The sequence below is a fragment of the Rattus norvegicus genome, chromosome 5, assembly GCF_036323735.1.
Source record: "Rattus norvegicus strain BN/NHsdMcwi chromosome 5, GRCr8, whole genome shotgun sequence".
NCBI lineage: Eukaryota > Metazoa > Chordata > Mammalia > Rodentia > Muridae > Rattus > Rattus norvegicus.
This window is the reverse complement of record NC_086023.1, coordinates 6,167,823-6,184,312: the sequence shown is the minus strand read 5'-3', so window position 1 is coordinate 6,184,312 and position 16,490 is coordinate 6,167,823. Positions and strand designations below refer to the sequence as shown.

The window sequence follows — 16,490 nt, the reverse complement described above, 5'->3', positions numbered from 1 at the left end:
GGCACTGTTGATTAAGGCAAATCAATATGAATAAAACTGGTCCTAATTACTTGGGAAAACATGTGGTTGGCAAAGTTCCTTGTCTCTGTAAAAAGGACTTTGCTATATCAATTCATTTTAATAAATTCTGATTTTATAGGTAATTTTGTAATGTTTCCATGTTACTATTAGATGTGATTTTTTTTCTTTTAACCTATTAATACCCGAAACTGGTATCTATATTGCATTAATTTTAAGTGAATTGGTCTAAATTTGCTTTGTTTTAGGTAAAATAATCTAAAGATCCAGAATTGAAAAAAAAACCCTGAAAATAGAAACACTGTTTCTTTCCTTTCTTTTTGTTTAGCATAACAAATTCAGCAAAAATGAAGGACTGTTTTACTTCTATAGGTCTGGGATGAAAATCTTGCAAAATCAGCTGAGGCATGGGCAGCAACTTGCATTTGGGACCATGGACCTTCTTACTTGCTGAGATTTTTGGGTCAGAATTTGTCTGTACGAACTGGAAGGTAGGAAGCAGTAACCATATGCTTAGACCTCAGTGATTATACACCCTACAGAGTATGGTATGGATTTTTAAGTAGTGTCAGACATTTTCTACTGATTTCTACAAGACTGAAAATGATGTTTGACTTATGCATAAACAATATTTTTCAAAAAATTATATACCTAGTTCATAAGGTCAGCTTTCTCTTTTACCTTTAAAACCTGCTACCTTTACTTGTACTTTTGATTGACCTCCACAGAATCATAGAATTGATGTGCATGTTGTGTCTTGCTTTCCAACCCCACATACCCAAAGTTTATCTTCTTGTAGAAGCCAAGAAGCCATCTATGTGTGTTTGTGTACAGGATTTCCATTGTTGTATACATGTACATATAAACAGTGAAATTACTAAGTAGGCAAGTTGGTAAGATAGAAAAATCTGTATTCACTTATGTATGCACACAAGCATTTATGTACATGTAACTATGAGAAAACTGTTCTCATTGACAGGGTTTTTTTTTCTTTCTTTCTTTTTTTCTGCTAAAAACATCAGGTCCAATATTGTTTAACTCCATTTTTATTGGTACTTTAATTACAGATATATTGTTTTAACTACTTCTATGTGCCAAATTAGGTCAATTATAAAATTCCATAGAGTAAATTTTATGTGTAAATTAAGTAGGATTTTATTGTTCCCAAATTATTTGTGATTTTCTGTTTTTGGAGTAACCTGGCATGAACTCAGATAATGAAGGCTCTTTGGCCATTTCTTGTATTGCTCTTTCCAGAGAAATTAAGATTGTGATTGTAATTGTCAGGCAAAGACATGAGCTTGAGTTATAATGAAGAAGTTTATAACAATTATTTATGGTGTAAAGGGATTATACTCAATAGCTCCCTCCTGTACTGAGTTCGTTTTTGCTTTCTCTTGACATCTAGATATCGCTCTATTCTCCAGTTGGTCAAACCATGGTATGATGAAGTGAAAGATTATGCCTTTCCTTACCCTCAGGACTGCAACCCTCGGTGTCCTATGCGCTGCTTTGGGCCCATGTGCACTCATTATACACAGGTTATTTCAACTTGTCTGTTCACTTTTGTTTCATGTCTTTAAAAATGTTCTTCTTGTTTGGGTTACTGTTGGCATTGTTAAGCAATATTAGAAGATACTGATTTATTTTTCAGATGGTTTGGGCCACTTCTAATCGAATAGGATGTGCAATTCACACCTGTCAAAACATGAATGTCTGGGGATCTGTGTGGCGACGAGCAGTGTATTTGGTCTGCAACTATGCTCCAAAGTAAGTACTAAGTTGAGTTCCTTTGAGTTCCTGAGTGGACATGATATGTGAAGTGAGAGATCAGATTGGCAGTCAGATGGCATTTTTGATAGTTTCAAAAGTCAAAGTACTCTAATGAACTTTTGCCTCCTCATCCGCTCTTCATTTCCAGCCTCATTGACATCCCTACACTGCTGGAGAAAAAGACAAAGTAGCAGGTTTCTTTTCACGGGAACAACGATTCTGGGCTAAAATTGTAAGGAACATACATTGAGCGACCTGAACTAGCTAAGTTCTCTTTACTGTAACTGCTTGGTCATGATACATGTAAACACTGTACATTAGCACCTTTACCAAAGGCATTAAAAGTATCCTCAAATACTGATACCCGTATCAATGCAATTAGAAGACATCCTCTAGGGAAATAATCAGCACCCCATTATTCTGGATTATCAGTATTTGAATCCTGTCCTACCTTTTTTACTAGGAAAGCATCATATTGGGAAAGCATCTTCTCTTCCTTCTCTCATTTTTTTCAGTAAAAAATATACTCAGTTTTATCATCCTATAACCTACACAAATATACTATGAATTGATCAAAGAATATAAAACCTAGTCATGCTTGAATATTCCTTATAAATAACAATAAACATTTGTAACACATGATAAAATGCATGCTTGATAACAGTGACTGAGAATGATAAAGTGTTCCAATATTTACACGGAGTTCTCTTCCCATTTGGAATAAGGATCAAATGTGCAAAGGATTTATGTCACTCCTGGTGTCTTCCAAAGTGAGGCTGAAACAAAAATTGTCTCAGTGTTTCTAGCACAAGGAGGGAGTAGACAATGTGTCATAAGTGCCAATGTGGTTGTAATTCATTGATATGACTGAACCAATTCTTCTGAAAAATTAGAAAATTCAGAACTATCATAATGATAATAGTCTAAAAATATAATTTTTCAAAAATTCATCTAAGTCCTGCATATGTTTGATATTTTTTTATTTCCATGCCTTTTATCATCCTCTTAAGTACTTTACCCTTCCTCCCTGTAATAAATTGGCTAGTTTGTAACAAAATGACTAAAGATAGATTTTAAGAATTCATTTGGGTATTTGATTTTTGGGCAAATAATAGAATAAAACAATAACAGTATTAATCAATTTATAGGCTCCCAAACAAGCCATTGCATTAGCATTAATGTATTATACCCTTAATAGAAACATATGTTTTGGATCATAGATGACTAAGACTTAAAATCTAGGCTGGGAGGTAAATATATTTCTTCCAACTTCAGCATTAAGTTTTCTGTAGGCTAATCCTTTCAGTGGAAAAAGGAGAAAGTAAATGAAGAAAGAAAAGAGAAAGAATATGTAAATACCTGGATTAGAAACAAAAATGAAAGAATAGGTAACATGTGAATTGACTGATTTACTGTTGTATTCTATTATATTATCTATTCAACAAAGTATGATGTTTTTGTAAAAGTAGGTAACAAGAAAACATTACATGTAATAAACTTTTTTCAACTTTCCTATTTATTTATGTATTCATACATTCATCCATTCATCCACTTTACATCCCAATTACAGCTCCTCTCTGGCCTCCTAGTCCCTTCCCCCATAGCCCCTCTCCCATCCACCTTAGTTCTCTGTTTTTCTTCCTAAAACATGTGCCTGATGGTTTAAAAAAAATTAAAAATAAGTAGAAAATGTGAAATTATATAATATAGGCTGATTCCACATATCGTTCCCATATAGCATTGAATAAATATGTAGTAGTAGATAATATTTTTATTACAGGGTAGGAGGAGTCGAGAGAAGATTAGAACATATGGGTAACATGATAGGATATAGGCTTAGAGTGCTTCTAGATTAGCATGTGATGCCACCATAATGACCCTCAGGAATCTTATCTTCTAGGCAAAGAGAATTCATTAAGTGGAAGGAGGAAGTCCTAAAGCTCTATTTCAGTTTGTAATATAAATAGTTAATTAGTAAATTACTAATATGTACACTTTCTTTTGTTGAAATGGTCTGAGTTTTAACTGACCTGTTGACTAGATAATTTCATATCCTGTATATGTCCTCCATGCCCTTCGTTGAGTCTTGTTCAGGTTGAATTCATATTAGGGTCTGTGCGATCCTATGCTCAACCCTGACTTTAAGACTCATAGCTGATCTTCTTTCTTCATTTAACTTATTTTACTTTGCTATTTGCATTAATAGTCTAATATTAAAAATAAATTTATTGTCATCTTTTATTATAATTTAAAGAGAAAAACTCCAGAAGCATCATAGCCTTGTTTAGCTAGTCTAAATAGTAAACTTGCTCCATTATTATAATCATGGTGTGCAGTGATAGGGAGTGGTTGTCTGTGCTTATAACCATGAAAAAGCAAAACTGAATAAATTTGGCTTTCTGTATAAAAAAGTTTTGTAAATCATTTTAGCTACTTTGAGCCAGTGAGAGAATCACTATAAGAATAGTTTCCCTTGATTCTTATAAATATTAAAATGCTAAAATTTTCATGACTATAAAAATAAACCTTAGGACAATTTGAAACCAAATACTTTGTGTATAGCAATTTATTATCCATTTCATAACTACCCTGCAATAAACTACTTGGCTGTTTTTTCTTTTGGTTAACTTACATTATCATATATAATTTATTCTTGTGCAGCATTTTATGGATGTATATAACAGATTCTGATCACATCCTGTCCCATTCCTTCTCCATCCCTTCCCCTAATCTGATGGCCACATTTTTCTTCCCAGCCTTCTCATTCTGCTTTCACATCTTTTCTGTTGATGATGACCTATGGCCTAATGAGTTTAATTACTGTTACTTTTAGGTTCATGGGCACTTTTACCCATGGATATAGCACTGAAGAAAATATTTTTTCTCCTTTAGCAACCAATTAGCTTCTCAGGCGGGAGGGGGCTTTGGAGCCTCAGGACCCCCTCCTCCATCTATGGCAGAATGTGAGCAGATGCAAACTTGTGTAGATCCTGTGTGAGTGAGTTAAAATCCTAGCTATTTTAAAGCAGCACTGAGAAGCAATCAGCACAAAAAGAGAAGCATTATGTGTACCGGCGGCCTTGTGCTCCAGAACACTGCTAGAGCAGATGACAAATGTTATAGAAAAAGCCTAGTATCCACAATCTATAATACTACCAGACATTGTAGATAGGTCTTATTATTTACCTGTCAGTTAAGAATCTGTTAACTTGAGAGAGAGAGAGAGAGAGAGAGAGAGAGAGAGAGAGAGAGAGAGAGAGAGAGAGAGAGAGAATTTTAATAGCAATAAATGTAGAATAACGGCTTTGGGGAAAAAAGAATGCAATTTTTAGTGTCTTATAAAAGTATGTTCCTCAAAAATACCATCCTGTGTCAATAGTGTGTAAGTACACATATAAAAGGAATCTGTTCTTGGGGTGAGTAAGCAACACTAATATCATCTTTGACTTTTCCATCCTAGGGGCAACTGGATTGGAGAAGCACCGTACAAAGTTGGAGTGCCATGTTCATCTTGTCCCCCGAGTTATGGTGGAGCCTGTACTGACAATCTGTGCTTTCCAGGGGTAACAACAAACTACCTGTACTGGTTTAAATAAGCTTTTCTTTTTCCCCTCAGAGGGAATACATTGGTTAGTGGAGATATATATATATATATATATATATATATATATATATATATATATGTGTGTGTGTGTGTGTGTGTGTGTGTGTGTGTGTATTGAGTTTGAACATGTTATATTTGCTTTAGTGTAATCCTGTTTTCATTTTAATTATCAAGTTTCTAGTGTTTGTCTAGAGTGTTAATTCTTAGATTCAAGCAAAACATCATTTTCTACTTTTGACCTTCAATTTAAATTAATTACTGTATTTGTAGTGATGACACAGTTGTTGCATCCAATCCCAGGACCTACAATCCAGAGAATTATGTTATTATGACCCCAAAGAATGCAATGTATATTCGAGCTATAATATATGTATATTATATGTATACACATGTATAGATATGCTCACATGTATGATGTATGATGTGACACATAGGTAATAACATGATATGGTAGTTAACAGGGGAAAATTAATAATATATTTGAGATTATAAGACATTTTCAGAACCACTTCTATATTTCCCATGAATGTATAGGCTGCAACTCAGTGATATTTGGAAATAATTAAGCAATTGTAGAATTCATTCTGGAGATACTTTATTTTATTTCGGCCTAAAATTGAATGCTCGATTTATGTTAAGTTTCCATAACTCACATTTTGTTTGGTTTCATTTTGGTTTTAAATTAGTAAACATGTTTAGTGTTTACTTTGACTAATTTACTTTGCTGGTTATGGTCTGATAATGCAAAGATAATTACATTTAATTCTTGCCTTTGAATTGCCTTCTGATGTCCTTTCAGAGGGCAAACAAGAAAAAAGGCTACATATTTAAATCCCAGACATACAAAACAACTCTTTCAAAACTAAAACTTATTTAGAACTTTACAACTAACCCCAAAACACAACAGGTATATTCGTTACTTTGTCAGTACTTTTAACATTGATATGTAAAATGGGTATGTGAAATATTCTCTTTTCTGGGCCAGCTGCAGTTCCTTAGGTGGATGCACTGAAGGATGATAGTTAATTTGATTCAATTCAATAGGAGAAGTATCCACAATCTGGATACTGGGCCTTCTTGAAGACAAATAGACCATTTGTCTAATTACTTTTAAACACTGAATATTGGAAGCAAATGTTTTGATATTGTTACCCTCCGTTTGTGGAAACATTTATGGACCTTATTTAAATAAGTATTTCAGGAATACAATAGAGAAATAGTATTATACAATATAAAGTTGATCTAATTTCCTTTCTTTCTTTTATTTCCCTTGAGACAGTCTCATATAATCCAGTTTGATGCTAACTTAGTCAAGGATGACCTGACTCCTGACGCTCTTAGATATTTACCACCTAGCTATAGGAAGGAATTCCATTTTGATGACAACTGCTTGACTTACCTAAGAATGTTTACTTACTTAAGGTTATCAAAGGAAAAAATATAAACAATAGTTTATAATTCTCATTTCCAGGATACTTTCTAGCTTTTATGTGTAGTAGGTTTCTCAGTTCAAAAAAAATATAATATTTGTTATGTAGTCTCCAGACTTGCTCAGAAAAGTTAATCCACCATATTAACAGAAATTTATGAATATTAAAACAATCACTCACAGAGCTCCTTGGCATGAACTCTTGTAATTAATTGCATTTATCACAGCATGTTACATACTGACTATAGTGTAATAAATGTTTAATTCAGTGGGATTTTTCAGAACTAGCTTAACAGTCTAAAACTGTAAACGTTAAAAGAAAGCTTGCCCTTTCATAATTTTTGAACACTAAAAATTCTCTAAAACCTAAATATTTGAATATAATAAATGTCCAACCAAGTCATGCATGGCATGGAATTGAACCCAGAGTCTCCAGGCATACAAAACAACTCTTTTAAAACTACAACTAGAACCATTACCTTATTTTTAACTTACAATTAAGCCAAAACCACAATGGGTATAATTGTTATCTGTCTGTACTTTTTAACATTGCTATGTAAAATGGCTATGTGAAATACTTGCTTTCCTGGGCCATTGCAAATGATATTTTGCTTATATCACTACAGTGTCTTACAAATCCATGGGGGTGCTAGGTTTTAGGTTTGCACTGTAATTCTCAGACACAGAACAGGCCCAACCATAAACTGTATCATACAGGCAGCTTTAAATAGTCAACGTAAAAGATTTTATTTTGAAAACTTTCATTAAAAATAATATATCTGACAGTATTGATATACCCACAATACTGTTTACTTAGTGGAAAAGTAACATGATGCCACAATATATTTTTTAAAACTTCAGGTAGGAAAAACAACTAAATAAGTCCGTGATTTTCACTATGAAATTGATGCACTACTTCCTAGAAATGTGTGTAAACTGTGAAGGTGTGGTCTTAGCATTCTTGTAATGATAGACATGCTTGCTTTGATAACACAGGAATCGAGGTGATTAGTACTATTATTTTTGCCTTTGACATCGTCATGTCTGTGACCCATCAAAGCTGCCGAAGAACTTTTGTCCAGCTCTGCTGTTATCTGTACTTGAGAGATTCATAAAAATTTTATTTCTAATTTTATGCAGTCTAGTACAGTTTACTCTGAATATTTTAAACAAAACAATATATTTCCCTTATTTTTGTATTAAACAAACTCATAAGGTCTATACTATAAATCCAGTGCATATTTATACACTTTAAGTGTTTCAGGTTCATTCCTTGCTTGGTAAATGATGCAAATATGAATGGATGACCTGAATGTTTTCCTAAAGGAAGTCAATACTAAAACCTGGGCTGTCTTTCCCCTTAGTATTCAGATTTCACAATATCATGGAATGTGAATGCTAATATCGGTAGAAAGATTTACCTACTGAAGTATTTAGAGGATAAAATTATATTTCTAGTAACAGTTAATATTGTTTTTTGTTTTTATAGGCATTTTGTATTTTTTGTGTGGGTGAAGACATTTAAACCCATGAAAAGGCCTTTTAAAAATTGTGGCACAGCTTAACTTGGAATTGTAAAATGTTGATTAAAAGAGAAAGTTAAAAAAATCAATGGTTAATGGTGCTGAAAACTACAATCATCATATTGTTACAATTTTTGAGTTTTCTTTGAAACTTACGGTTGTTACCATTAGGTGTAAATGACCAATAGTTATCTATCCTGGTGCTAAACATATGGTGCTAAATGAATTGTTAGTATTAATGGTTTTAAAATTACTCCTTTTAGTCACTCAATTCTTGATTCAGAAGTAATAGCAAAACTTTCTAATCTTAACCAATACATAACAGTTGAATCTGTTTTCTCTTTTTTTACCAATACAATGTCATTACATGTAAATATATTTGTTAGAAATGATCATTCTTTAAGCGGATATAGTGGATATTGGTGTGTGTGTATGTGTGTGTGTGTGTGTGTGTGTGTGTGTGTGTGTGTGTGTGTGTGTGTGTGTGTGTATGTGTGGTTTCTATGACCAGAAAGGTTAAAGTACCCCTGTGTTAACCATGCTGCAGGCCCTGGCGCCCTCTGGTGTTTTGAAAGACAAATTTGTACGTTTAATAAAAAGCTATTTGTGCTTAGTGAAAATTTATTTTGCTCTGTCCTGGACCTTTTCACCCTTGATCTCCCTCCCACTATTAAAAGCACAAGACAAGCTTGAGTCTATTGACAAGCTTGACTCTATTGACAAGCTTGACTCTATTGACAAGCTTGACTCTATTGACAAGCTTGACTCTATTGACAAGCTTGACTCTATTGACAAGCTTGAGTCTATTGACATTGCCTTCCTAAGAGGTGAAGAACTCAGCACTTCATTCACTTTTTAAAAAAATGTCCACTCTAAGGTACTTAGTTTGGGTTTTGTTTGTTTTTAGGAAATGATTTATCATTGTGTCTCATTTTTAAGAGTTATTGTTTTACACAGCTCAGGACATACCATAATAGAAGATCATCTAAAATGGTTACATACATAACAAAGTGATCCATGTTGATTGCGCATCTAACATTTGATATGATGTGTCATACTATAGAAGTAGCACTAACTTTTTATTATCCCAATAAAAGTTTAACTTATGATGCTCATGTGTTGATAGATTTCATAAACTATCTTAAAGTATCAGATAACCTAGGTTATTTTCAAATTTGCTCAAGTAAGGGAACCTCTTTTAGGATCTAAACCACACACAAAGTTTCAAAATACAAGAAACATAATATGGACCCTTCTAGACCTAGTGCCCAGAAACTTTATTCTCTGGGCCACAGAATACCATTTCATTAAGCAACATTCAGCTAAGTTAGCCAGTTCCCCCGATTTTCTCTGAAACAATCAGTTAATGAAAGAACAAAATTTGAAAGCCTAAAGTATTTCTGGAGTTCTTTTATATATCTTTCACTCTGAACGTGCTGGCAACCTACTAGTTCTAAAGGAAATCAACACTGGGCTCAGTTTGTCTCTGGCTGCTTATTATAGCATTTGTGCTTTTTAAATTTTTATGCTGGATATTGAATTAAAGATGGGTGCATATATGAAGAGTATGCTTTTTGAAGATATGTTCATATTTCAAGTGTTTATATAGTCCTAAAATTTAATGTATCACTTCAGAAATATTAAGCATAAATATGATGGGTGTAATTCATTATATAGAGCTGCAATGTTAAACAGGTGCTTGTTATGTAGTGAAACGTTGTTCTGAATGTATGCATTAACCTCTGTCCTTACAGAACATAGCAAATGTAGCTTTTTAACCTAACTGTATTCTTTCCTCCAATAAAATATTATTCATTATTTTGATTTGACGTCTGATTGTTTTTCCAATACTGTGAGAATCTGATGATATAACTTTGAGAAGAAATTATTCCCATTTCTAAAGCATCAATGAACATAATGTTAACACATCACTAAATTACATTAACTGGTTTTCTTTGTTTTCATTTCTCTCCATACTCACCAATCCTCTTCTTTTCTCCCTAAGATTCAGAAAAGTAAAACATACATAGAAAATAACTCTTTTAGAACAATGTACCAAGATTTTCTGTGTGCACAAAATTATAGCAGATACTCATGATATCTTTATGCCCACACTTACAGAAGCTCCACTGCATGTTACAGGCAACCCTGGCCACAGGAACCTTCTGGGTAGTCACTAGCTTGTGATTCCCAGGGTGTCACACCTCTGAGGAATTGGCAGATCTCATAGGCAAATTCCATTGAAACATAAAATAATCCAGAAATTCGCTAAATTGATTCTTAATTTTTTAACTTATGAAAAAGCCTCCCTAAGTCATTTCAGAGAAGTTCTCCTACCCAACTCCCCCCAGCTCATTCTTAACTCTGTTCCTCTTGCTAGGCATCCTTTGTCTCATCTCTCATTCTTATTTCAAGTCTTCAGTCTTCAACCTGTACCTCTGGGAAGTTCTCTTCACCAAAAAAGGCTAAAGGAGTATGTTAATTCATTTGTTTATTAGTTAATAAACATAATTTATATGTTAATTGATTGATTGTTGTCTATGCCTACAAATCTTATCCTTACTGACGAGGCTAATTGATGCCAGCAGTATCTCATACTGTTCTAGTTTTGTAGATGGAGAAAGTTTCTGAAGATGAAGATTTGGGGTGTTTGTGCTGATAAATGCTTTCAATTGTTTCTACCAAGTGAGAGATTTGCCACATGAGCTCATAAAAACTAATTGCAACTCCAGAAGGCACAAATCAGCTTTAATGGATACAGCAGAAAATGGCTCTGCAATGTAGTCGATTTCTGCTACCACCTCATTCTGACCTAGTTCCTCCTGTGATAGTAGTCCTGGCATCATGGTGCCAGGGAACACCGATTCCATCCTGAGTGTGATTGAACAAATGAGTGCCTGGTGCAGTCTGAGCAAACTCTATAGGTGGTGGGCATCTGATTTCAATCTCTTTGATTCCACTTCTTTCTACTTAGAAAAGGTGAGATCTGAAGTTTTTCTTTCTGGACAGTCTTACTCATTTGAAGGAATATGGTGGTTAGAGTAAGAGTGGCCCCCATTTATTCATGTATTGAAATGCATAGTTCCCAGGTGGTGGGACTGTTTAGGAACAATTAAGAGGTGTAGCCTTGTTAAAGCATGAGTAGCCTCTTGCTCCTTGTGTCTTTGGAGGTAGGTTTTGAAGTTTCAAAAGCCCATGCCAACTGGGAATAGTCAGCTCTTTCTGCCTAGCTACTCCTCCAGCACCATGCCTGCCTATCTACATGCTGCCATTCACAAAGGTCATGGACTCTAACTCTTAAGACCTCAAAATAAATGCTTTCTTTTAAAATTTTCTTTGTTCAATAGTATTTCAAGAGATACAGTGGCAAAAAATTAAATGATATACGTAACAGTTAGTTGTTTGAACTATTTGAATTATCGCTATTTCCAATAGCAAAATGTCAGACAAAACTTAAGCTCCATCACAGAGGAATTGACAAAATAGAACATTGATGTGAAGATACAGTATTGTTTGAGTTTGTTCAAGTTATAACAAAATGATACAGACTAGATAGTAAATGAACAACAGAAATCTTCTTACAATAATGGGAATTAGCATGTCAGAGTGCCAGCATTTCCAGTTTCTGGTGTAGGCTACGGTCATCACTTATGAACTCACAGAAGCTATGTTTGACAGCATGAGATCTGAAAATCAAGCCAGTCATTAATTGAGCATAGATTGACAAGAGACTCATTAGACCTCAGCTTTGGCTTAGGAGCATAGACAGCTGATGGTCACTGATAGAGGAAAAGTTCTTTTCTTCAGCTGTGTGGCTCATGATAGGTTGCACAGGCTTTAGTTCATGATGCTCTATAAACATACCAACATGGGGAGCAATGATGGGATTTAATGGATTATAAAATAAAGAAGAATATGTGGAGTTAAGAGGGGCTTATTTTTTATTAAATTTATTTATTTATTCACTTTACAACTCCATATTAGCCCTTCCTCTCCTCCCAGTATTCCCTTATACAAATCCTTCCCCCTATTCCAGAGAAGTGGAAGGCAAGAGAGAAGCCTCCCAGGAAGTCTGAGATGAGTTGAAGCTTGGGAGCAGAGGATGGTTATAATCTAAATGCACTTAATGAAATTACAAATGTGTAGGGTAATTGATTGACAGTGATTAGTCTCATTTACTCCTTAAGTAGAATGACCAACACACGAATTGGAGGTGAAAATTCTGAGGACCAGTAAGTGGTCCAAGACAGTTGCTTTCACTCGTCTGTCCCATTTTAGGATTGCCTACATAACAGTACTTAGTGAGTCATAGGATTTAAAACTAAGAAAAACAATTTATAACAATTTATAAGCAAAGGAACAAGCTAGTATTAAAATACCTAGTAGACAAATATTTCCTTTCAATGACAATAAACTTTCTGACACACTATCAGGTTGAAACAATAATAATCTAATTAACTCTGAAGAAGTGGGTGAATAATTAAAAAATTATTTCACTGTTAAAAGACATCGCTGATGAGTATTTACATGATTTTCTAATCTACGGAATGAAGATAAGTGCTTGGGGGAAGATTGATATTATTTAGGTGAATAATAGTACTAAATTTTCACAAGGCCTGTGTCCCTGTTCTTAGTCCTTGTCCTAGTTAATGATACCAGGCATGAGTTTTATCTATGGAGTTGGCTGAGGAGCTACTGGCAATTGATGGCTTCTGGGAGAGGGAAAGTCATTACTTTCTTTAGACATGTGGGTCCTAACAGGATGTCCATGCTGCAGTAGACTGATACCCATGCACATGTGGACAGAATTAAGTAGACTAAGTGGATTTATAAAAAGGATATGTGAGCTTTGGAAAAAATAGAATAGGGAGAAATTGGAGGGGAGGGATTGGGGGTTGAATTTAATTAAATGCATTGTACACATGCATAGCATTCCCAAAAAATAAAATAATAATCTTAACCCTACTTGTAATAACAACAATGCCTTCACTGACACATGAATAGTGCATGAGCTATGAGCAGATAAACTGTTATGATTAGCCATTGTTTTTTAATGAGTGCATACAAATTGTACAAAATTGTGCTTTATTATATTTGCATACATGTGCGTTATGCAATTTAGTCACATTCATTCCCTTATTACCTTTTGACCTCTTCCTTCTTCCCATCGATTACCTTCTCCTTCCCCACTACACCCATAGTTTTATGTGAACCTGACTTAAGCTTGAGTCATTCCGGTAGAAGAAACTTCAGTTGAGAAACTGCTCCCATCAGATTAGCCTGTGGAAAATCTTAGGTAGCATATTCTTATTTGGTAATTGGTTTGGTGTGGGACTGTGAAAGGCAGCCTGGTTCCTGGTTGAGGTAAAGCTAGAAATTCTCATGACCCTGAAGGGATGGTAGGTGTTTTGCCTGACTCCCGGCACCCCCACTTCCCTTGACCAGCTGGAGCTCCCCTCTTTTCCCCCTCTACCCTGAGCTAGATCCAGCCTGTGGTGCCCGTATTCCATTCTCAGCTCTTCCAGAGGATCCAGTAGCATCTGTCTGGTATCTGAGTACCTGAGAACCATACAGCCCCAGCCTCCTTGCAGGCCTGGGGACACCAGAGCCAACTCCTGCTGGCTATCCCATGCCTCAGACTGTGCTTCCCCACCCCCAGAGTAATGTCCCAGTGACTGTAGTGTAAGTTCGGTCAACTTCCCTAGCGGCCAAGCTCTATTGAACCCAATAATACTATTAGGGGGACAACTTCTATGGGTGGTGCCAATTCTCAGATGGTGGTTCTGGGTGGTATAAGAAAGCAGAATGAACACGCTATAAGAAACAAAAAAAAATACTTGGTTTATTTAATCAATGAATAGTCAGTTGTATTGCTGTTTCCCACCTTTTGTTATACTCTTAAAGGTGTAATTCTCTTTTCAGTAGTTGAACATCTTGAGTTAAAAGGACCACTGTGTTATGCTTTGTGGTTCTTTTTTGCCTTACAAAGGATTAGCTTCTTAATATTAGGAATGAAACCATCTTTTCAAAGCTTTTAAGGATGGATATTGTAGTAGATATTAGAAATCTGTGGTTATTGGGCAAAGATCTTTATCAATCCTACATCTGATAAAGGGCTAATATCCAAAATATAAAAAGAACTCAAGAAGTTATATTCCAGAGAGCCAAATAACTCTATTTAAAAAGGGGGTAAAGTGAGGCTGGGGATTTAGCTCAGTGGTAGAGCGCTTACCTAGGAAGCGCAAGGCCCTGGGTTCGATCCCCAGCTCCGAAAAAAAAAAAAAGAACCAAAAAAAAAAGGGGGGTAAAGAGCTAAACAAAACATTCTGAGCTGAGGATTATTGAATTATTGAATGGCCAAAAAGAACCTAAAGAAATGTTCGACATCCTTAGTCATCGGGGAAATGCAAATGAAAACAACCTTGAGATTCCACCTCACACCAGTCAGAATGGCTAAGATAAAAAAAAAAAAAACTCAGGTGACAGCAGATGCTAGCAAGGATGTAGAGAAAGAGGAACACTCCTCCATTGTTGGTAGGGTTGCAAACTTGTACAACCACTCTGTAAATCAGAAAATTGGACATTCCACTACCTGAAGACCCAGCTATACCTCTCCTGGGAATATACTCAAAGATGCTCCAACATACAACACAGACACATGTTCCACTATGTTCATAGCCGCCTTATTTATAGTAGCCAGAAACTGGAAAGAACCCAGATGCCCTTCAACAAAGGAATGGATTCCAAAAATTGTGGTACAGCTACACAATGGAGTACTACTCAGCTATCAAAAACAATGACTTCATGAAATACATAGGTAAATGGAATGAACTAGAAAATGTCATCCTGAGTGAAGTAACTCAATCATAGGAAAACATACTTGGTATGCACTCATTGATAAGTAGATAATAGCCAAAAAGTTCGAATTACCTAAGATGCAATCCACAGACCACAGGAAGCTTCAGAAGAAGGATGACCGAAATGCGGATGCTCCGACTCCTTAAAAGGAGAGAAAAGAATCTATAGGAGGGGATATGGAAGCAAAGTTTAGTGCAGCAACTCAAAGAATGGCCCATTCAGAGCCTGCCCCACATGAGGCATATATATATATATATATATATTATATGTATATCTCACACACACATATATATTATATATAATATATATATATATATGTACATACATACATAGCCACCAAAACTAGATAAGATTGATGAAATTAAAAAATGCATGCTGAAAGGGACCGGTCTCTCCTGAGAGACACATTCAGAGCATGTCTAGTAGAGGTCAATTCTAGCAGCAAACCACTAAACTGAGAACAGGACCCCCTTGGGGGGGAATTAGAGGAAGTATTGACAGAGTTTGCAATCCCCTGAGCCGCCTTTTCCCGGGTCCCCCGTGCACCGGGGTCCCAGATGGTGTTAGGTGTTTTCCTCTGGAGTCAGAAATGTGGGCAGTCTATTCTGGCTTCCCAAGCGTGTTTGCTCCTCTGAAGGTTTAGCTCTCCCTCCCATGGGATTTGGGTGCAGAGAACTGTTGATCAGTCCCTTCAGGTCTGGGCGATGTCTGGACCATGGGGCCCTTCAATGCTTCCTTAATATTCAAAACAACCTAAAAGGTGTGTAATTCAGCAGATAAAGAAAATTAATGTAGAAGAATGCAGATTGATCCATGCTTATCACCCTGTACAAAGCTTAAGTCCAAGTGGATCAAGGACCTCCACATCAAACCAGACACACTCAAACTAATAGAAGAAAAACTAGGGAAGCATCTGGAACACATGGGCACTGGAAAAAATTTCCTGAACAAAACACCAATGGCTTATGCTCTAAGATCAAGAATCGACAAATGGGATCTCATAAAACTGCAAAGCTTCTGTAAGGCAAAGGACACTGTGGTTAGGACAAATCGGCAACCAACAGATTGGGAAAAGATATTTACCAATCCTACAACAGATAGAGGCCTTACATCCAAAATATACAAAGAACTCAAGAAGTTAGACCGCAGGGAGACAAATAACCCTATTAAAAAATGGGGTTCAGAGCTAAACAAAGAATTCACAGCTGAGGAATGCCAAATGGCTGAGAAACACCTAAAGAAATATTCAACGTCTTTAGTCATAAGGGAAATGCAAATCAAAACA

The 16,490-nt window shown here is 35.5% G+C and overlaps 1 protein-coding gene across 1 annotated transcript in view; it reads left to right on the top strand.

Moving 5' to 3' along the window:
- The window catches only part of Pi15 (peptidase inhibitor 15), a 28,122-nt gene extending 22,236 nt beyond the window's left edge, over window positions 1-5,886 (top strand). The window contains exons 3-6 of the mRNA NM_001106917.1: window positions 391-509; window positions 1,427-1,559; window positions 1,673-1,788; window positions 5,252-5,886. Coding sequence (NP_001100387.1) covers window positions 391-509; window positions 1,427-1,559; window positions 1,673-1,788; window positions 5,252-5,387 — 504 coding nt within the window. The 3' untranslated portion in view covers window positions 5,388-5,886. The remainder of the gene's footprint in view (window positions 1-390; window positions 510-1,426; window positions 1,560-1,672; window positions 1,789-5,251) is intronic.
- The last annotated feature ends 10,604 nt before the right edge of the window (window positions 5,887-16,490 follow it).